Source organism: Xiphias gladius, chromosome 12 (assembly GCF_016859285.1).
Source record: "Xiphias gladius isolate SHS-SW01 ecotype Sanya breed wild chromosome 12, ASM1685928v1, whole genome shotgun sequence".
Classification (NCBI taxonomy): Eukaryota; Metazoa; Chordata; class Actinopteri; order Istiophoriformes; family Xiphiidae; genus Xiphias; species Xiphias gladius.
In genome coordinates this window covers 5,591,791-5,614,813 of record NC_053411.1, presented here as the reverse complement: position 1 = coordinate 5,614,813, position 23,023 = coordinate 5,591,791, and the positions used below count along the sequence as shown (strand labels likewise).

At 42.4% G+C, this 23,023-nt stretch overlaps 1 protein-coding gene across 1 annotated transcript in view; it reads right to left on the bottom strand.

Annotated features, from left to right (window-relative positions):
- The window catches only part of efnb3b (ephrin-B3b), a 77,416-nt gene that overhangs the window by 28,167 nt on the left and 26,226 nt on the right, over positions 1 to 23,023 (bottom strand). The window contains exon 2 of the mRNA XM_040141366.1: positions 9,994 to 10,283. Coding sequence (XP_039997300.1) covers positions 9,994 to 10,283 — 290 coding nt within the window. The remainder of the gene's footprint in view (positions 1 to 9,993; positions 10,284 to 23,023) is intronic.

Here is a 23,023-nt window from a genome sequence, read left to right as displayed (position 1 = left end):
CTAGGCTAAACACCACGTAACCCCAGCTATCTTCTCATCACACTTTCAGAAAGAAAGTACAGATACTGTAAATTGTGTAAATAAGACAGCTAATGTTTTTCTTTTTCATTTTGGACAGAGCCAGGCTAACAGTTTCCCCCTGTTTCAAGTCTTTATGCTAAGCTAGGCTAAGCATGCCCGTACTCCAGCCATTTTCTCATTCCTCTCTCACAAAGAAAGAAAATAAGCATATTGCCTAAATTGTTGAACCATTCCATTAAAGGAAAAGGTAAGAACAGAGCGTTTATCAAGAAAACCTTCAACACAAAGTTTGTCAGTACGTGTAAACACACACACATCATGTCTGCATGTCTGTGTGTAGGGTTATGCATCTGTCTATGTGAATGTGCTCATTATGTTGATCAGGGGTCATGTCTGCATGAACCTGGGCACTAAATCAAAGCTATATTAGCAGGCTAATGTTTTCTACTGATGGCAGAGGTCAGCTGAGAGGTCCGCTTGTTTTGAACTCCTCCATGTCTGATTGTTGCGAATCACATCCTTCTGCAAAAGGTTCCTCAGCAGAAGGCAGCAGCTCAATAGACGCTTTTGTCTGTCAAGCTGTGATGGGGAATGAGAAAAGTTTGTGCATCTGTGTGTGTGAGTGTGTGCATTTGTGAGACAGGCAGACAGTGTAGGAAGGTTAAATAAATCATACAATGTTAACCAGGCCCAATCCAATTAGGGAGGGATTCTTCTTGTCTGACCTTTAACAGGAGAGACATATTCACACTCACTCACGCAATCAACCCCCAACCCACCAACTACACACTCAAACTCACAAACTACACGGTCCGCCTTCCACACAGACAGACACACAAACATGATACTCACGCGATCGCACACCAACACCCACAAATGCCCCCTCTGCACACACATTCATATATAAGCAATCAACAAACATCACACGCATACCAAAGGACACACATACACACACACAGCCAATCTTGCAGACAGTAGCGCGGCTCTGATTGCTGACCTAAATCGGCCAGGCGATCTGTCACTTTCTCTTACTCACACTCAGCACACATCTTTTTTCATCTTTACCCTCCTCTTTCTCTCCCTCTTTTTTTCTTGCCCAAATGTCCCTCGCTCCTTCCCAGTGTCACTTTACATCAGCTCATTCTCGTCTCTCTCTCCTCTTCCCTATTATTTTTACTGGAAATGCCTTGACCTAATTTGTATCCCAAACTAAAGATGTCAATGTACAGTATGTTGCACATTTGTGGTGGTGTCTGTATAGTGTATTTAACTATGCAAACATATAATGAAGATACATACAGTGAAGCTCAGGGGAATCTCTGGCTTAATCATTTATAACACTTGAGTTGACAACTATTCTTTTAAATAGAGCCATCTTTTCTACTATTCCCTTCCTCTTATCCATCGAGAGATGCAAATATACTTTATCTCTAGGGGGGAAATTAGTTGGATCCATTGCACCAAACCTCTGCTGACCTATTCTATTCCATTTTCCACTTTTGCACTTTATTTGAGGCTATTTTCACACATGACACTTTAACTGAGGCCATTCGTCCCAAGAATTTGATGTGTTTGGTGGAGTGTGAAAAATGTGTTGCAGGCTAGAAAAGCAGTCTCAGGTCCAGCTCAAAATAGTTGTCAGGGGTTGGCTTGGAGCAAACTCTTGGCATGTCCCCTGAGGACCACAACAGATGTGAAAGTCTAAACATACTTGGAGCTGAAAAATGTGTAACACAATTTTACTTGTGTGTTACTACGTACAGTAAGATTTATCCTGGTGCATGAAGGGGAGGTTCTGGTCTGTAGGTGTTTTGCAATTTGTGATGGAGAAAATTTACAGGTATAAAGTTGAGCAGTCATAAGACATACAGGCAGACAGGTCAAAAAACTTTAACTCACTTTATTTAGTTACAGTGTTTCAATTCATAAACCTTCATCTTCCTTCAGACTTTGTTGATGAATTTTACCAGATGAAGATTTAAACGTCATAGCTACATAAAGTTAGCAAAAGTTACTGACGTTGTGTGGGATTTCTGGTTTCCTCTTAACGACGAAATTATCAAAAAAACCCAAATGATTACACCCTTCACAAGAAGCCATCATAATAAAGGCTGGGAGGGTTTGTTACCTTATTTGGGACGGCATCTGGTTAAATACTCACACAACCTTGACAAACTATATATTCTTTGAAAGCACAAAGCCCAAGATTTTACAGCAACTGTGTAGACCATTTTAATATCTCAACATCACTGCAACAGCACCATCTTGTTTTGTAACAGAAGTGCATACAAAACAGAACAATAAAAAAAAGAAGAAAAACCTACCATTTTTACCATGCCCATGCATCCTGCAAATCTAATTCAGCACTACTTGGAATGATTTTGACTTTTGATAATAAACCCTAAAGAGATACCGTTCAGAAGCCAGGAGCCAAGACCAGGATCGTGAATGTAATTAAAAGAGTTCAAGAACAGTGACTATTGTATTGCTGGTATTTATGTATCATTTTATTTATGCACAAAAAAGGTGGTGCTTGTGAAGGGGTTTTAAGGCATTAAACACCATTAAAATATCGAGAGAAAAGTGTCTAATGCTCTCCATGTTTGCATGAAATGTATGAGCAGATTCCCAACAGGTATTCAAGTTTATCTCTTTATCTATGCCAGATGTAAAGATGGGATAAATAGTGTCACAAAAGCATTGCCATTTCTGTGGGAGTAGTCTGTATAAAACGACCCCTACCCGAGCCTCAATCCCTTCATTGTGGTCATCATGTTTCTCACTCGTTCACCTTCTCTTCTCCCTCCTCCCTGCAGCTCTTCCTCTTCTCTCCCCTGTGTATGTGGTTGCTTTAGAGCCTGGCAGGAGGCTCAAATCAGAGGGCTTAAACTTGATCAAATATTCAGCAGATAGAGATTTCTAAGAGTCCCTGGATTCCCCATCTCTTTCTGCTTTATATTCCTCCATCCTTTCCTTGAATCTCACACTTTTGCTCTCCTCACTGCAGTCACAAACAAAGTTGTGTGCCGCTCGCACGCATGTACACACAGACAGCCACACACGTATGCACATGGGGAGTCATAAACTATCGCCGAGCGGTGGAGAAGTACAGCTCATTTAAGCTGCAGTGCAGTGTTTCTCTCCACTTCCTCTCCTCCATTGTCTCTTCTGACTCTATTTCACTCTCCGTTTAGCTGTTGTTACCCATCTTTCTCTCTCCTTATCTGTCTCTCACTCCTTCTCTCCCCATCTCCCTTTTTCCTGTCCTCCTCTCCTCCCTCCCTCTCCCCCATCTGGATTCTGTGTCATTTATTTCAGCTTAACCCTGATAAATAAACCAGTGAGTACCCCTGCATTATTGAACACTTCGACATTGCTGTCTGCACGCGCTGCGCCGGCCCCATGATGTCCAACAATTAGACCACACACGCGGACGCACACGTAGCTCCACCCTGCCCCAAGCTGCTTACAGAGACACCAAACAAGACTTGCTATTAAAGACTAGAAGGGTTACACACAAATTCAAGAACATATGTACAAATACATTCCCACAAAATGAGACAGAAGAGCAAAAGAGACAGATGTCACAGAGGGAAAATAAAGTTTGCAGAAAAAAGGTTGAGTTGCCACGGCAAGAAAATGACTACCGTACACACGCATGCGCCAACACACCATTAACTTTCCCAAAAAACCTCATAAAGTACCCAAAGCCACAAACATGCAAACATGCACAAACTCACACAGTTATTTTTCTAGGTGTGCAGGCTCCAGTCAGCTCTTCTATTATTCATATTAGTGAGGGATTGGTGGGGTGGGGGGTTGTTTATCTCTGCCATTGTGCGACGGCGAGCACTGGGCTCTCCAGGGGCCCTGCTCCCTAACCACACCACTGGGAGTCATTCATCCACGTACGCAAACACAGTAAAGTTCCATCGTGTCCATCCTACATATCCATGCATGCACACTGGAGCCACATAGTCGCACACAAAACAGACACACAATGTCATACCTGTGTCTGCCCAAAAATGCGCATACACACTCGCCAACAAACACACTGCCATCTGTCTCAGTTTGCAACAACAACAATACTGCAGTCCCGCAGCGACTGACCCGTTCACCACGACAGACCTGACCAATCGTTCTGTGTGTGTGTGTGTGTGTGTGTGTGTGTGTGTGTGTGTGTGTGTGTGTCTCTTTTTGGGTGTGTGTGTGTGTGAGAGCTATTTTGAGACTATTTTGTGTGTGTTTACAACCACAAGCCTGCTTGTACGCCAGTGTGTGTGTGTGAGTGCATATATTTATGAGAAAGCCCCTGTGTATGGCAATGTGAGTATGCATATGTTAGTGTGAGCACCATGGAAGATTACTGGCGTGTGTGTGCGTGTCTGAGTGTGTGTGTGTGTGTGTGTGTGTGTGTGTGTGTGTGTGTGTGTGTGTGTGTGAGTGAGAGAGAGAGGGGGAGAGAGAGCGGGAAAGAGATCACTCACATATGAGGTCATATGTATGTTGACTGTGAGCATGCAATCATTCACTTTTGGTGCACAAGTTAGTGTGCGTTCAAACAGGTATGTGTGTCTGTGCATTCATTCGTATTCGTGTGTGTGTGTGTGTGTGTGTGTGTGTGTGTGTGCGCATGTCCCATTCCCCAGACAGCAGTAGCAGTGATTGAAAGGTACCGTGTTGTTTCAGTGTCACCCTGCAGATGAGATGCCGTGTCTGTGTGTCACCTGACACTCACATCCCATTCACATCAGCCACACACACACTGACAGACCTGTCTCTGTCTGTTGTTATCTTCTTCCATCTATCGTTCTTACTTTATCTTTCTCTTCCCCTCCTTTTCTTTCCTTTGATAACTTCCATTTAACCTTTTCCAACCTACCCCAGCCCCCCACAGCCCCCTTGACTCAGCTTCTCTGCATATTTCCACCGCTCTCTTCCATCACTCAATCTCCAAAGAAAGACACTGGTTTGAATGCTAGCCAGGCCTATTAGTTGTTTATATATATTAGCCCATTTTAGTACAATGTGGGTGGTGTTTGCCACTTTAGAAACTAAACACAATTAATATTAGAAAACTACAGGAAAGAATGTTAAAGTGGCATTTAGTAACACTTAGATGCCATTTTGATTTGAAATGGCCACTTACTATATTTTGTGATTTTTCTTCCCTTGTTTTTCTTCCCTCATCCTTATCTGCCAATTTATTTTAATATCACATAATGCTGCGTTGTAAGAGATTGCCCCTTGTGCCCCTTGTGACTGAGAATTATTCTTGAAAAAGCAACATGTTTAAGGATATGTTCACCAAAATTACAAAAAAAGAAAAACAACCACAACAAAAAAAACCCACACTACACATTTTCATCAGATTTTATAGGAACTATAAGCAGTTCAGAATAAAACTGTTCACACTGAGGTTGCGTATTATCCAGAATAACATCTCGTTTTCTAGAGATTTTTTTTTTTTTTTTTAATATCAGCAAAAATCTCAGAGGGAAATATCTCAAAACCTGGCCAAATAAAACTAAAACCTTTTCATGGCTTGATATCTCTAGGATTAAGTGAGAAAATATGTTTTTGTAATTTGGGTGAACTGACCCTTTGCAGGCAAATGATCCTGGACCAGTTTTAACAACAGCTCTTCTGTTCTCCTCATGTGTACTCTGTCTTTTAAGTTGCAAACCAAATCAGCTGCATTGAGCTAGCTTCCTGCTGCAATCCTCATTAAGACGACACGTCATCAAGACCACACTCTGATTGCGAATGTGTGTGTGCGTCTGTGCGCACACGTGTCTGTGTTCTTGTGTACGCATGCAAAGAGCATGTGTTACACAAGGCCCTGGCGCCTGCTTTCAAAGGATTCATTAAAAGCAGTGAAAGGCTTGATCTTCGGTTTGGGTTGATATACTGAGCATGTCTGTGCGTCTGTGCGTGTGTGCGTGTGTGCGTGTGTGTGTGTGGCAGGATTTGAATGGTGAAAGAGATGAGGATAAACTAGAGGGACTGAGGGAGAGACACAGACAAAACAGAAGGAGAGAGAGTGAGCGAGCGAAAGTGACAGAGAAATGGGTTTACATAAACTCTGACCCTACGTTATGAATGAAAACATCAATCAATGAGTATAACGAATCGATTTTCCCACTCTTTCTCTCCTCTCCCCAGGCCACGGAAGTTCAGAATTACATTTAATGGGATTCAAGCAATCTGATTACTAAACAGTGGCATCTGTGAGGCATTAGTGAGTGCAAAAACAAAGGAAACTTTGGATTATTTCAGATTACTTTAATTTCTCAAGACAAAAAGGTTATTTTCTCTTCAAATGATCGATTATACTACTTTTTGATGATCACAATGTGAAAATCAAATTGTAAAGAATTTTTAATATGATTTACCATGCACCATAATGGCAAAGTGTGACAGAAACTGATTACCCAGTGGACGTAAAGCAAGTTACTGGTAATCTGTAATGGATTTAACTTTGAAATTAACCTCCACTGCTTAGCTTCCTCCTGCTGTTCCACCATCCAACCACCCCGCACCACCACACATACATTTTCCGTGTGTGCCCGGTACGCAGTGTGCAAATTAAATCACACTATGCTATAGGTTAATTAAGACGAGATTTCCCTGAGGCTTCTACATACATTGGTGCCCTTACACACATGCACAAACATACATTTACAGTAAATCAATTCAGGGACAGGGACACACAGTGGTCCACAGTGTGTTCAGTATGTACGATATCCTCCCTACAGGGCAAGTTAGCTCACACAAGCTACAGCAGATATGTAGCTCTAATTGAGCAGTAGGATTAACAGTTATTAATTATCTCACAGGTCCATTAAGTATACAGAAGCTCTGGTGAGAGACTCAATACAATTCTTCATTAAGGACACATGATCAAAGACATCTGCTCACTATACACAAGCTATCTGGTGACGTTATCAATTCACGTTATCAGTACCAAATGCGCTCGACGATAAGCTACTCCTCTGTCTGCTCACCTCTCCAACTCTGGCTCTCTTAAAATGTGCGAGTAAACCTGTGTGTGTGTGTGTGTGGGTGTGGGTGTGGGTGAGTCAGTGAGAGAGAGAGAGAGAGAGAGAGAGAGAGAGAGAGTCTGTGTGACCTTGTGTTGCAGCTGTCATTGATTGGGCTGGAGTTGTCAATCGATCAGTCTGGTCTGTGCGCAGAGATAAAGGTGTTTCTATCTCTGGACACTCCGTTTGCCAGGTGGGAGTACAGAAGACAGGTGGGCAATATAGTGAGCGTGGACCACATTTGGCCTTCTGCTAACATGTTTATGGTCCTGTAAAGTGTTTCAAGAGTGTATCTACTTCCCTGCATGTTAACAAAATTCAGATGTTGAAAAAAAAAAAAAAAAAAAAAAGAAAGAAAAACTTGTGGAACTGATGGACGCTCTCCAACGTCCACTGGCTTTGTGCACGAAACGCTGTCGACTGGGTGTGTCTGACACATAATCACTATCTGTGCAATTATGTAAGAATAGAAATTTGAACCGTGGTCACTTTGAATAGCTTGGGGAATGTCCAAGATGAAAGCAAATAGAGTCAGTCCCTTAAAACTACAGAGCTCGGTGTGACTGGTATGCTGTTGAATGCCTGTAGGCTTGACACATACCAGTCGAGGGATATTTTTTGCACCACATTTTGATCGACGCCTTCAACTTGTCATGATATTACTGACAACATTTCTGGATGATATATACTTAGCTTCAAACCTGTTGTGCTATGTTTCCAATTTATGGCTGTTCAGTAGCAGATTTCTTCTGCTCCTGGTTTTGGAGAGGCAAAACACATCTGTGTGTTTTGCTCTCTCAATTCTGAATATGGACAACATCAAATTCTGGCAACCTTTTTAACTTATAAAGTCCATGTGTAAGGAAAATACCTACAAGATGGGCATTGTGCAACATGGGCTGCAATTTCTATAAGAGTAATTTTTTTTTCACTTAGTGCATATTGGATTGTAAAAGACAGCATTTTATGATGCACCAATATATCAAATGTCATACAGACAGATGCGTGTTAATATATTTCCCAGTGATAAATCTATACTATAACATGCCACTCAGTATTTCAAATGAGCGTTAGCACCCACTTGGATAATTTCATAAAACTGACAAACATGAACAAAAACCCAATCAATCAACATATATACTTCCACATAAATGGATTTTAAACCAAGTGATAGTTTGATTTAGCTTTCGGGGAGTCTGTTTAATGTATCCTACAGGTGTCGGTGCCCTGCAGCCACATTTGACGGCTTTTCAGGTTCTGCTTTTCAACATCTGTCAGTCACTGAATAAGGTGTCAGGTATCGGATTGTATTAATTTTCCTCGCTACTTATCAGGCTAAAATTCCTGTGTCATTGGGTCCCTGGTTGTGCAGACAATACACCTATACACACGCGCACGCACGCACACACAGTATGTGGTACTGCACCACTGCATTGTATCTCAACTTCTCATATCTAATCTGAGAGAAATACTTGTGTGCTGATAATGATACACCTCTCTTCACAAACATGTCGGGTATGAGGACTGATAGCGAAAACCAAGCGCACCTGAAACGGGCGGACAAATATGGAAAACAAAGAGGCATGAGGGACTTCACAGACTTCGAGAGATGTTATATTCTCTTTGTCTCTTTCTCTCTATCTCTGCCTGTCTTTCCATCTCTGTCCCAGCTTTCGCCTCCTCCTGGCATTGCTCGTTCCTTCGTTTTTAGGGGTTTTTTTTCCACTCACAGATGAAAAGAAATGAAAAGAGCATTTGCACACCTGAGTGAATAGAGCTCGCAGGTGCGTGGGCGGAGAGCTATGGGAATCAAACAGGGTCTCTCTCTCTCTCTCTCTCTCTCTCTCTCTCTCTCTCCCTCTCTTTGTCTATCCTTCTCACTCTCTCACTCCTGAGGTGTTTTTACAGTGCTTGTGTTTGTATTGGAAACTTGTGTTTGTGTGTGTGTGTGTGTGTGTGTGTGTGTGTGTGTGTGTGTGTGTGTGTGTGTGTGTGTGTGTGTGTGTGTGTGTGTGTGAGAGAGAGAGTGTGTGTGTGTGTATACACGCATGTGATTATGTGTGTCCTTTCTGCGTTGCGTGCGCTGCTCCAGCTGTGTGTGCTGAATAGTCTTAGCTCTTGGTCTGTATTTAAAAACAACCCACAGGTTTCGGTTGACGCGACCTTTTCTTGCAGATTGTTCCATCCGATACAAACGTTTGGCCTGGCTCACCTTGGTGACCTCATCAGGTCTTCACACAGGCTAACTCCAAACAAACCTTCTGAATAAACCAAAACACACTGTGCTGTGCTATTTGCGGTCACTGCAAGGATGGCAGTAACAATAAACAGGCCCGTGGTCAGCACAGCAGCCAAGCAGGACAAAGACATAGCAATGACAGACACACACACACACACACAAACACACACACTTGAAGAAATGACCCTGAGGCACATACTCTATGTAACCATATTTTACTAGACACAAAATCCCACACAAGTGGCGAAGAAGGAAAAACCCAGGGACGAGCTGCAAAAAATTAAAAGAATGGAAAGTGTTTTTTTCTTTTGCTTTAAAAAAAAAAAGAAAAAGCAGTGTGGTTAACTGAAGTGTGTTTAATTCCACAGTGGTGAAATTAGTCATACAACTTACAGCTACAGCAAGGTTTGATTTGAAAAAATACCCTCAAGTGTCCTGAAAACTACATGCTCATCTGGTCCTTTTTTGCAGTGCATGTCCTGCACTGCATCCACCCATGGGACGGATCACAAACACAATTCTCAAACCTAATTACTCTAAACACACCCGCCCAATCATCACCATCATCACTGAAATAAACAAACACAATCAGACACAATCAGAAATCAGTGATGCAATCATAACAACCCCCTCATCACACGCACTCTTCATCCCCTAATCTCCAGTGTTCGTTCTGCTTCCCCGACTCACCAATGATGTAGTAGTCGTGCATGCTCTTGAACTCATGGCCCCAGAGGTTGGGCGAGAACTCCTGGAACTTGATGGTGAAGCGGCGTTCGCGGGTGGGCTCGTCACAGGTGAGCACGATGTTGGGGGGGCCCATCACCTCGCACCGGTCCGCCTGCTCCCGCGACGACACGAGGTAGAGCTTGTAGAACTCGTACTCTGGCGTGGACCTGGCGGTGTCCAGCGGCGGGCAGATGAGGTCCAGCCGGTCCCCAATCTGAGGGTACAGAATGTAGCCTTTATCGTCCCTGAACCTGGAGGGAGGAAAGAAGAGGAGGCAAAAAAATAGAAAGAAAGAAAGGAGTCAGGGGAGAGAGGAAGGCAGAGAATCATTAATTAAAGTATTTTGCTTCCTGCAACAGCAATATGAATCAGTTCAGAGCCACCTGTCCTTGCTGCCGAATGAGCAACAGATGGCTCCTTTACCTCTCTTATTTCCACTACATCACTATTATTTTCTCTCCTTCACGGGGAACAGGTGCCTTTACAGAGGAACTGCTGTGAGTCAACTGCACAAATAAATTTTTACCACACAAGCTCACGCAATCCCCTGTTGACCCCGTGAAGTGGTGGAGAAAAAAGTAGGGAAATATAACCACCAGTTTATGATCCACATGAGGAAAATAAACACCATTTTAAAGCCAAATGAAAAGCAATCATTTATGTTTTTTCCTGTGAATCATCCCACCAGAATGACCCTATGTTCAGAAATATTTTAAGTGATCACAGTCTTGTACATATACCTCAAATGTACGCAAAAGGCAAGTGCAGCCACTCACAAGCGTAGACGCAGGAGCAATATTGCCATTAAAATAAAGCCTGAGGTTTATTTTACAGAATTCAAAACAAAAAAATAAAATATTGCAAACAAATGTGAAGCAATAAACTAAACAGAAAGACTATGTAATGTAAGCACATTAGTTAAGTGTGCATGGGAAATGAAAGTGAATTATCGTAAACAACGACAAAACAACTTTTTTCTTTGCGATACAAATTTTCTCGCAGAACTTTTTCTTTTTTTTCAGCCCTTATATTTAGAAATGAGAACTGAGGCATGTCCGCGGGGGAAGAAATAGGCAGACAACTCTCACTGCAGATCAGCAGAACGAAGCTGCCACTGCCACATCTCAGGTATGTAGAGTTAATTAGTTTGTTAATTAGATGTTTTGATGTCAGTCTGTCATCCTCTTCTGATATGGATGTGCAGCTTGCTTGTTTATAGCCCAACTGATGATTTGACACCTGACATCCGTAGGAAACCTGGAGCCTGAAGTGATTCCGCAGTTTAATTCAATTTAACGAAAGTATGCTTGAGTATGGTTTATTATTGTCATCATTTTATATTTCCCTGGCTTTCAAGGAACAATTTTGATGTTACATGGTGTAAATCTTGATAAATTGGTCTCCTAGAGTAAACACTGGGAAGGTATGGAGGAAATATTCACATGAAAAGCTAAATTAATTCTGCGTATCTGCACAAGCCCAAATTGGACAAAAACCAGTTAGAAGCCTACATGAAAAGTGTTGTTGCGGTATAGCGGGCTGGACTGTCGCTGCACAGCTTGCAGGGGTCTTTCCAGAGCAGAAAACATGAGAGCGCAGCAGTGAGAGGGGCATAAACTCAACAAATGACTCAAACTCTGTCATTCCCCTCACAGCACAGGGTCATCTCTTGCCGATAAGGCCAAATGAGTGATCAGCTTAGCTCCTGAAGCTGATGATGACTTTTACTTTGACTCCGTGCTAGCATGCTTGGCTGACAGTGGGGAAACAGAAAGCAGTCCATGCACACCCATAGTGACTTTATCTCCAGTTAAACTAAATGTCACTACTCGTGGAAAGAAAGAAAGTGTTTGTAGTAGTAAAAGATAAAAAGGAGGAGATCTGCAGATTTTCTCTACGGTTAGCGTTCTCACAGAATGTTAAGTGACACTTTGATGTGGAAGTGGGAGGAAGTTAACGCCTGTAATGTTAAGAAGCGCATTTTCTGTTAACTCTGACTCAGGCGCTGTTTCCAACAAATCCACATGAACACCTGGGAGTCACAGCACTCAAACCTGATTAATTATTCTCTCTGTTCTGCTGTCAGACAACTGTTTGACCATTAAAAAATAACCAACACAGAATCACAAAGCTTGCACACACTTAGAATTTTATTGCTTAATTGTACTGTTAGAAAAAAAAAAAACAAATCCTATTGACGTCAAAACAGCAACAATTACCACTTTCATTTGACCATTAAACAATTCTGTCCACCTTTTAGCAACAAAAAGACTAAATCATTGACTATTTTCTTTCAGACTTCCCCCCTGTAAACCAACAAAAAAAATCACGCCAATTAATTTATTTTACAATATTAGATAGTAACAAAAGGGGGCAAGCTAATTGTTATTGTAATAACTTAATCTGGAAAACAATAACTATCTTTCATGCATATTTTTCATTAGTTATACTTGTGCAAATTAAAGTGGTACTCCAGAAAAGTTAATATTGCATTTCCATTAAGTTGTCAATTAGCAAGAGACAGTTTTCTAAAAAAATAATAGTCACAATTGAAGCAGCAGAGGCCGAGATAGCCTGACTTTGAGTCCCTAGTGTGTGTAAAGCTCCAAAAACACTGGATCCTACATTTCCCATAATGCAGCCTAATAGCATTTTTGTTAGAGTCTCACAGATAGTGAAGGTTAAATACCCATACCTATAAAACTCCAATTCCCCCAGTTTTTAACACAGGCTTTCCATTAAAATATTGAGGTCTCCAACCCCAAGCTGGCATAACCGTGATGGTATCACTCTGACATCATCAAGGTTATTTTCTCAGACTTAAGTCATTTCCCTCCAGAGCCACAATAGACATGAAACATTGGAAAATTGCGTAAAATCATGGGAATGCACTGTGCATTCAAACTGTCAAACTGTGCCCAAACTGCCAAAGACTTTAGATATAAAAGCCACAAAGCTCACTAAACCTTGCTCTCCTGTATCTTGATATTCCTGCTAATATCAGATCACCATTGTTTTGTTCCCACGTGAATCAGAATCATTTAACATCTGGCTCTACACCCCCCCTCCCTGCAATGGCTCCACACACCCCCCAGGGGGAACTTGCTACACAGTTTTAGAACCACTGACCCAAATAAAACTCAACCAGACTATAAGTCTACAGAAAAGTGGTGCTTCGAGCTAAATGCCATTAGCATGCTAACAAGGAAAATGCTACCCTGCTAATGTTTAGCAGTTATTGTAATTTTAACCATGTTTGTTACCATGCTGACTATCTTAATTTAGCATGTTAGCATGCTCATGTTAAATAATTAGCTTTAAAAACAAAGTACAGCTGAAGCACATGGGAATATCATTCGTTTTGGAGGTAAATACTGCATGAGTGATCGACAGACCAGCTGTGGCACGGTCAAAAACAATTGTTTGATATAAAATAGAACAGGCTTACATTCAGCAAAGTTGATGGCTGATATTAGATTATTTGATGTTATTGCTATTGGACAACGCTGTAGTTGTTTTCTAAAAGTAACATTATGTGATATAGGACAGTAGTGTGGTTACACGAGACAAATTATTGGAGCGTCAATAGAAACAGATAAGGGGATTTTGTGAGTCTGCTTTGTTGTACCTGCGTTCTGCCCACATCCTCTGCCTCCATGCAGGCTACATCTACCTCCTACCCTAACACCTGCAGTAAATTGAGATGTGAACTTTATCTGTTAGTGTGTTTGGCTGGCGGCATACACTGAGGGGGAACTTGACAATGCAGACAGACTGGTGGAGGAGCTTCAGCTGAGGCAGGCCCAGAGGCCTGCTGGGAAGCCACTGTTCCACTTCTCATTACCCGGGTCACTCTGGGTTATCAGGCCATACTTAGACTGGAGAGGTAGGCACTCAGCTTCACTCAGCATGTACACACACACACACACACACACACACACACACACACACACACACACACACACACACACACACACACACACACACACACACACACACACACACACACACACACACATTTCACCTTTCTGTCCACCTCACACAGGCGAGCACATGCACTCACACCATTTATAGAGTATCAACTGCAAACATGGTGATGGTTCCTGAGGCTTCCGCAGCAGAACCTTAACAGAAAAATCTATTCAGCACACACACACACACACACGCACACGCACGCACGCACGCACGCACGCACACGCCCATACAGATGCCCTCCTGCAAAACACAAAAGGTTTGCCCAAACACATCCACCCACATCCAAACACACAGGTTTAGTTTTTCCCTAAACATGAACACTGAAATTCACTGACACACACACATATAACAACACTTATGCACACACACACTCTTATGAAAACAAGCACCTTTTGCTTCCTGCATGACGCATTCTGTGAGTGGTATCTGATGGTACCCTGAGTCACAGTCAAGCTGCATTGCAGAATGGCAGAGCAAACACACACACACACACACACACACACACACACACACACACACACACACACACACACACACACACACACACACACACACACACACACACACAGAAGGAAGGAGAGAGAGAGGGGATGGTATGAGTGTTAAAGTAAAATGCCATTGGGCAGGTGCAGTGCTCAAAAAAGAAAGAGGGAGAGAAATCAGTGAAGTGAAAGAGAGAGGGGGAGGGGAGTGGAGAAAATATTGAACATGTCAGGTAAGGTATGTAGCAACAACAAAGAAATGTGGTGAACAAGCAGAAAGGAAACACAGAGACAAAGGGAAAACTCCACAGAAGGAGAAAACCTTAAAATATAACATGGAAGAGGAGGAGGCAAAGACAAAAAAAGACCTGAGGAAAACAGAGAAAGAGAGGAAGGAAGAAGAAAAGGTAGAAACTGTGAGTGAATTCCAGCACATTACTGCAAGAGGAATCAATGTTCTTCTCCAGGCTCCATGTTCAAAGGGTCACAATTGTGGAGTTAACCCAGGTTAACTCAGGTTAGTGTGTGTGAGAGAATGACGGTGTGTGTGTGTGTGTGTGTGTGTGTGCACTGTAAACAGGATGGGGTGGGGAGACCTTGTCCCAGTCTAATCATGTGGTAGTGCAAGAAAAATAGTGTGCATTTATCTCAGAAAGCACAGTTTCCTTCTCCTCTGTGTGACGACCTCGGTGTCAACAAACCTGGACTGCATTCAAACAGGCAGCAGCGGCGATACACAGTCACTTCCACTCCGTTTTTCTTTTTTTCTGTCCCTGATGTATTAAATCCACCTTAAAGTCTCGTCAGAAAGTGCAGGACAGTTTGTGAGGATTGTGAACCTAACTTCCAGTGGAGAATTGCAGCCGAGAGGAAGGAGAGTCGAAATGCAGAAAGGGAAAAGTGAAGTGAGGTCAACTTTATAGAGTTCAGCTGTGACCACATCTAAATAAATCATCCCATTCAGACACAGCCCTGAGCAACATTACATTTTCCTTTTACTCTTTTCTCTTTGGCCAAATTTCGCTCTGAGAGAGACACTCTCTCTCTCTGTGAGTATCTGGTTTTTTTCTCCTATCCCCCCTCACTCTCCCTCACTTCTTTTGCTGTCCACTCTGCCTCTCCCTCCTTCCCTTTTTCTCAGCCGTTAACAATAGAGCCATTCATGTGGCCACACTTTGAAACATGGCATGGGGGGGGGGCAGAGGTGACAACGACGGGGGAGAAGAGAAAGAGATGGAGGAGGAGGAAGAGATGGAGGGAGTTTGGGGGGGGGGGGGCTTTATTCTCTTTTCTTCTCCGCAGCTCTTTTATGAGGGCAGAAACATCATTTTCTCAACCCAAGCATCGCCCCGCCATGACCCCCGTGCTGAGCTGAGAAGACTCGAGTGTCAGCCTCCCTGACCTCCCCCCAGACCTCTTACACCTCCTGCTTCTCACCCTCCGCTCCTCCCCCATGTACCCTTCCACTCCATTCTCTCCCACTGTTTCAAGGCAGTTGTCAACATATAAACCCTTTACATTTTACACCACTATGAGAAGGTTTGTTATCAATATTCAATTTCCAATAAAGTTCAAAAACTGGAGAAAAAAATTTGAGGTCTTACACTTATGTGAAAGATTTAAACACTATCAATTGCATCTGTGTGCGTTTTTGTCTGACCTGCATGTGTGTGTGTTTCTGTTTTCTTTTGTCCATCTGTATGTTGTCTGCCGTTGTACCTGCTCTGGGCGGCTCGCACATTTCCCAGATTCCACAGCAGCAACCCGAGCCATGTCCAGACCAATGCCAGGCACACAGGTGCACCTGGGGTGTGTGTTTTTGTGTCTGTGTGTTTGTGTGTGTGGGGGGGGGGTTAGTACACCATGTGTGTGTGTCTGTGTGAACTTGAGAGCAGAGGCAGGGTGAGGGAGTGCAGACGAGTGCGAGCGCTGAGTCCATGAGAGAAAAATCGAAAAACAAAAATACTAAGATGGAGAGAATTGGGCAAGAGTCAAGAGACAGAGGTGGGATTCAAAGTGACAAAGCATCAAAACAAAAATATAAGGACAAAGAGAGAGCAAGATGTTGGACAGATTGCAACTGCACAAATGTAGAAAAACAAAGTCCAGTGCAAAAACCAGACAGGAGACAGAATAAAGCTATAGGGAAGGACATTGAAGTTGACAGACAGCACAAACTAAACCAAAATGAAATCAGCATGGAGGATTTACTCAAAACTCTCCTAGACTTTGACCTCCTCCATCCACTGAGGGGGGTTTGTCCTTGAGCTAACCACAACCTGGTGCAAGCGGGGAGTCAAGGAGAGACAGCAAAGGACCGATCTATTAGGGAATAATAAACGACGGCAGTATTCGGTTCTGTGGCGGGGGAGATTTATGGCGGGCGCTGCACATAAAGCTGTCTGCACTAATCTCATGGTATACACAGCGTAATCACACACACACAGGGGCCCTGAGCCGCCCCCCCCCTCGCTACCCCCCCTCGCCTCTTTTAATGTACACATGCTGTCAAACGCACAGCAGGGGAGCACGCACACTAAAGAGTTGCAAACCGATCGGCTACGGCACGAACACACACTCCCTAGGACAAGCGTGCACGCACAAACACCCGCTGAGCTGCAACACCTGCAGGCCATCTAGTAGCTGTCTAAAGTAAATCCGCTGGGTCTCATTTGCTGGAGAGGTGCTTTCCAGAGAACGCCACAATGAGCAAACACACACGCATACTCAGCGGAAAACCTCCATTTTAAACATGTCATTTAAACCCACAAGGAATCTTTAAACCTCTCTTCTGATGAAACAAGTCAAAATTTCAGCCAATTCTGCACCATAATTAACTTTGTTCCAATGCACTCTCATTTGCTTAAATGACTTTCCTATCAAAAAAAATGTTAAAGAATAAAAAATGGCTTTCTATTATGCAGAAATTGATTCTAAAGATACTCACAGACTGTTTTACCTACTTTAAGAAAAATATTATTTCAAGCCTTGGTGCCGGATTCAATCACGTGCTATGACGGACATTTTTTGAAGAGCACCCACACAGAGAAGGGACTGCCGTGGCTATCATTTTCCCCTGTTCTGCTATAGCAATCAGTACCCCTGTATGCTTTGTAGCCTAGATGTAATGTAAAACACATGGTCAGGAGTTTATAAAACATGAATTCACCTAATACACACTCTGTCTTTGACACAGTGTTTGTAGGAACAGCAGCTTCATTAAATTAACCTGTTGTGCCCTGCACGTCCCCCCTACATCTCCTTTGCCTGCCATTCCATCTCAATAAAAGATTCAGGAACTTTTAGATTTTACTCATGCCGTGTTTTTTTTTTTCATCTTGACCTTCCCTTTGATCGGTTCTGTAATCGAGCAGGGCTCTTTCAGTGCTGGTACAAGCCTGGTGGAAGCCCATTTTGCTTGAGGCCTTGCATCAAAAAATACTATTGTCATCTGTATCAGTGTGTGAGGTCATACTATGAAATATTACTGAATTAATACTATGTTCCTCTTTTTATATAAAATCATGTAACATTGTTATTTATCTTTAGTCAAATCAGTTTGAGAGTATTAAATCGTTCCTTAAAATTAAAAGTACCTCGGTTTCCTGCTGTTTGCAGTAACACTAAAGTTAACGTTAATGATCTAATTCCTGTATTCTCTTTGGCACAATATTTGTCATTTTAAACTGTTCTAGGTATTAATAATCAATGATGATAATTTATTTGAAATTCGGCATAATCTGACAGGAGCTTTTGCATGCAGACACTGCTTCCATCAGTGCAAAGGGCAGACAGACCATTTTAAAATATCCATAATCATTATTACTGTCTTCATTAAAGAACCATATACCCTGGAGAAGAGCTGCAGAAAGTGGTCTTTAACTGTGTATATAGAGCAGGAGAGAGATAGAGACACATTTGTATGAGATAGAAGGAGACAGAGAGGGGTTAGGAAGAGACAGAGCGGGGTAAAGAGACAGCTATAATGTAAATTGATGAGAGTTTGAGTCTCTTTAGAAGGAATGGCCCAGATACCTCTGGACATTTCTATTATGGATGAAATGGTGGCATGGATGTCAGTTCGATGAGGACAGGAAGAGTAAGAAAGAAAGTTAAAAAAAAACTAGCTTTCCAGCTTAAAACCTTTGTTTGGTAAATTATCATTTCTTTGGTTAGAAAAAAAAGCAACTTTTGATCAGCTTTCTACAGTCTGTTGCAGAACAAGTTTAAACACCACTTCAAATTAATCCTAATGTGGCTCTGTCTTTGCTGAATGTGTGAATGTGCTAACATGTACACCATAACATGTCAGTGTTGTGTTTGCTCAGTTTGTTTTGTTACCTCCAAGTGGCCAAAAAATCATTGAATGCAGCTACATATATGAAATTGAAAGGGGGGGGGGGGGGGTTAAAGAGTTAAACAGAGAAAGAGGAGAGAAAGAATGAGTGATAAGCCAACTATGAAGAGTGGTGTGAACAAGGATAAAGGAGCACAAGGTTGATGTAAAGTCAGCGAACGCTGGAAAGCCCTCAGGACTGTTGGTGGTGAGAAACTACAACGGCGATAATAGTTTCCATATGTTGAGAAAGGGAGGGAAAGAGAGAGGTGCGGATGAGAGAGAAGGGAGGTGGTGAGGAGAAAGGTAGAGCAACATTGATGAGGCTTAGAAGGGAGAGGAAGAGAGAGCGAGAGATGGGAGGAGGCAGAAGGTAGGGATGCAGAACCTTGTTTGAATAGTTAGTTGGCATCATGGGACTTTGAAGGTAACTCTGTCCTTGTCATCACACACACACACACACACACACACACACACCCCCTCCTGTCCGGAGGCAGTCCAGAATGCTGCAGCGTCGGTGTCACATCCAGTACATATCACACACAGCGTAGCCATGGAGACACGGGATGGAGGCACGCTGGATGCCTTGGCATTTGCAAAGAGCACACACAGAGACACACAGTGTGTTTGTCTCTCCTATAAACTCACACACACACACCCTTCATCTCTCTTGTTGCTATGCTCCTGCTGTGTTCAGTACATTCCATACAATACAATGCAGCAGATGAGCGTATCACATGAAGCAAAAACTTGTAGCTGCACCATAAAGAGAAACTTGAACTAACTAACCAACTACGGAGAAAGACTTCTTGTCCTCTTTGAACAATGCTGAACAACGCAGCCATATTCAGGTCAACAGAAACTTTTCTCAAGCAAACATCTCCCTCTCTCCTTTTCCTCATCTTTCTCATTTGCATCCTTGTTCCTGTTTTTTTTGTTTTTTTCCCCATGTTTCTGCTCCTGCATCTCCAGCTCAGAACATTTGTTCGCGGCTTCTTTTGACTCCTCCAAACATTCGCTAGAAGTGAGTTCTAGACACCGCTCCATATTCAATCTCTCGTCTCACAGAGCCTCCCCCTTTGCTCTGTTTCGCGTTTCTCCACCTCTGTATACCTTTCTTCAGCTAACCATATGTCACCTCACTTGTTAGCAGCTTTTCTTTGATTTTAGTTTGTTCGAACACACTTTAGTGTTACAGAAATGGAATAATGGAAAAACAACCAGATATAACTATTAGCCCTGAAAATGACAATATAATTACATATTCATTTTAAAATCCACAGTATGTTACCCTTTGGTCATTTCAGGCACATGCTCTTAAATATTATTTTAAATTATTTTCACTATTCATTACGTTTTATATTTCATGTTTTGCATTATACCTCGCTACTAATGCATATTATTGTTCTTCAGTATCTTGTGGTGGTAGTTTTTTTTTCGTATGAAAATGTCATGAGATAATAAAATATGGCCCTGTTCTCAGCTTTGTGACAATGCATTTATCAGACTATCCACCAGGTCATTAAAAGGTTCATTTCGATGAAGAAGGTGGAGAATTCTCACAAACCATTAATGAAGATTTTAATCTAAATTAAACAACTTTGGAGATGGATTGTTTTCATTGACAGGAATGATATATTTATCACAAAATCATTATTAAGAAACTGTTGAAGGCTAAATTGTGGCACATTATTTTTCTCCTTGAATTTTTTGTAATTTTTCAACATTCCTCTGGGTGATCACATGAACCTGAAATCATACTTTTGACTTCCTTCCTCATAGCTACAGCACCCCCCCCCCATCTTTTTCTTTTTCTGTCCTCATTCCTAAACCGTCTCTCACTATTTCCTCTTGCTCCTGTATCTCTTTTCCTCTCACGTGCCCCCACCTCCCCGTCTTCCCCTGTTTTCTGCATGTACTCTGGATGATTTGCAGCAGTCTGGATTGTTCCCATTAAGGTGGCTTGGTGGAGGCGTGTGGTGATAGAGCACTGCGGGTCCTGACAGCTCCATGTGTGTGTGTGTGAGAGAGAGGAGATTGAGAGCGCCCTCCTCCCCTACAAATGGATACACCTACGCATGTGAACCCCCTCAACAGAGGCTAAAGGAGACCCATGAGACACACACAAACTCACACACGATACACACCTCCATAACTCCCAGTGAGGTCTTTAGTGTGTTTCAGTATAAAGCTTACGATGACATATACTATATTTATACACACTTACATGGATAGTAGCAGCTGGCGTTTATGCCTGGTGTGTGAAGTCTGAGCTTCAACTCATTCACTCCCTCTACCTCACTAATTTAATTAGGTCACCGAGGGGCTCTGGAGGAATGAAGGTTATAATGCATGTAGCGCCTCTCATTCTCATTCTTTATGCATCTCTCACGCACATCCACACAGACACACACACACACACACGCACGCACACACACAGACACATAGAAAGAGAACCTTCCAAGAGTCATCCCTCTGGGAGTGAAGGAGTGAGGTGAGACACTGACCTGCCACAGTGTGGGTCACCTACATTTCCAAAGCTCCCTGTGTGTGAGTGTGTGAGTGTGTGTGTGTGTGTGTTTCAGTGCATCCCCGTGCATTCATGCATATAGGCGTTGTCCCGTGGGTCCCCTCTCCCCATCTGTGACCTGTGAGGGCCAGTTGTGTGTGTGTGTGTGTGTGTGTGTGTGGTTATGTATCAAGGCTCAACTTTGCTCCAGAGGGGCCACAGGGTGCAGTGAGTCTGAAACTTTAGCTAAAGGTGACTCAACTTAAGCTCAGTCAGGCCACAGTGTCAGGAGAGCAGTGTAATCCATAGGGGGGCCCTAGGGGCCACAAAGTATGCAGGGCTCCTGGGACATATCTGCTTTTACAAAGCTGCTGAGTGTGTGAGTTAAAGAACATCAAAGTAACTGTTGCAGGTTTATTTGTGTGTGAACATCTATCCAGTTTAGACTTTAAGGGGTAAGGCTGGTGTTAATTTATATCCTTCTTATTATCAGCAAATCCCATGAATACACCAAAATCAACTATGTGTTTTTCAATACTTAGTGTGAATCTATAAATCCTAGTCACAAATATATAGTTAAGTCATCAACTGGGGTAAATATTGCTGGGGACTATTTTCAGCGGTGGATTAATACACATTTGGTGAGCTAGTGAGTATTTGGGTAGCAAGACGATATATAGGCTAAGGGGAATGACTCAAAAGAAAATGCACGTGTTAACTGTAATAAAGCAACATGTCACCCAGTGCAAGAGAGTGGCTCACTGATGGGGTTTATATAGTTTTTGGACGACAATGGAGCTCAATCGCACAAAGGAATAAGATATATCAGGCTCTGACAACACGGAAAATATTGAAAAATAAATTCAAATCCCTTCATTTGATGGGAGGAATTACAGAATATTGCTAACCTTATTTTTTCTTTTGGTTTGTGCTGTTGGATGCTTATTTTAATGTTTCAGGTCAAGCTGGGAAACAATCAATTCTTATTATTGTTCACTTTAAGAATAGTTTGACTATTCGGGGAATATGCTTACTTGTTTTTTTGCTGAGTGTGAATTGAGAACCCTGAATCCACTCTCGTACCTGTACGCAAAGTTTTTTTTTTAAATCTGACGGTGCAGCGACCGCCGTGAGTCTCGTAGTCACTGTGGGGTTGCCAGACAACCAGCAGAGACCCAGAAAGTCACTGGCCTGGCCAAGTAATAGGCCAGCATATAACCCCTTGTAAAACCACAACTTGTCGTTTTTAAACTCAACTTTTCATGCCTGTTTCTAGTCTTTATGCTAAGCTAAGATAACCGTGTCCTTGCTCTAGCTTCATATTTGCTGTAAAGGCATGAGAGTGGAATCAATTTTCTCATCTAACTCTCAGCAAGAAAGCTAATAAGCATATTTCCCAAAATCTTGAACTATTCCATGAGTTGAGGTTGTTTTTTCTTATCCTCATTTTTTATCATTCAAGCTTATGGTTTTGAATTATATAAGAAATACATATATGTTTAGGTTAAGGATGAGGTTAGTTTATGTTAAGGGAAATATACTCCAAAGAAGGTCTTCATGAGGATATAATACCAAATATATGTGTGTGTTTGCTGTGTGTGTCCCAACAGGGGTCTTGTGTATCTGCAGCAGTGCTTAATCCACCATTCGAAATGGGAACCTGGCTTCCATTCGGTTTCCCCACAGGCT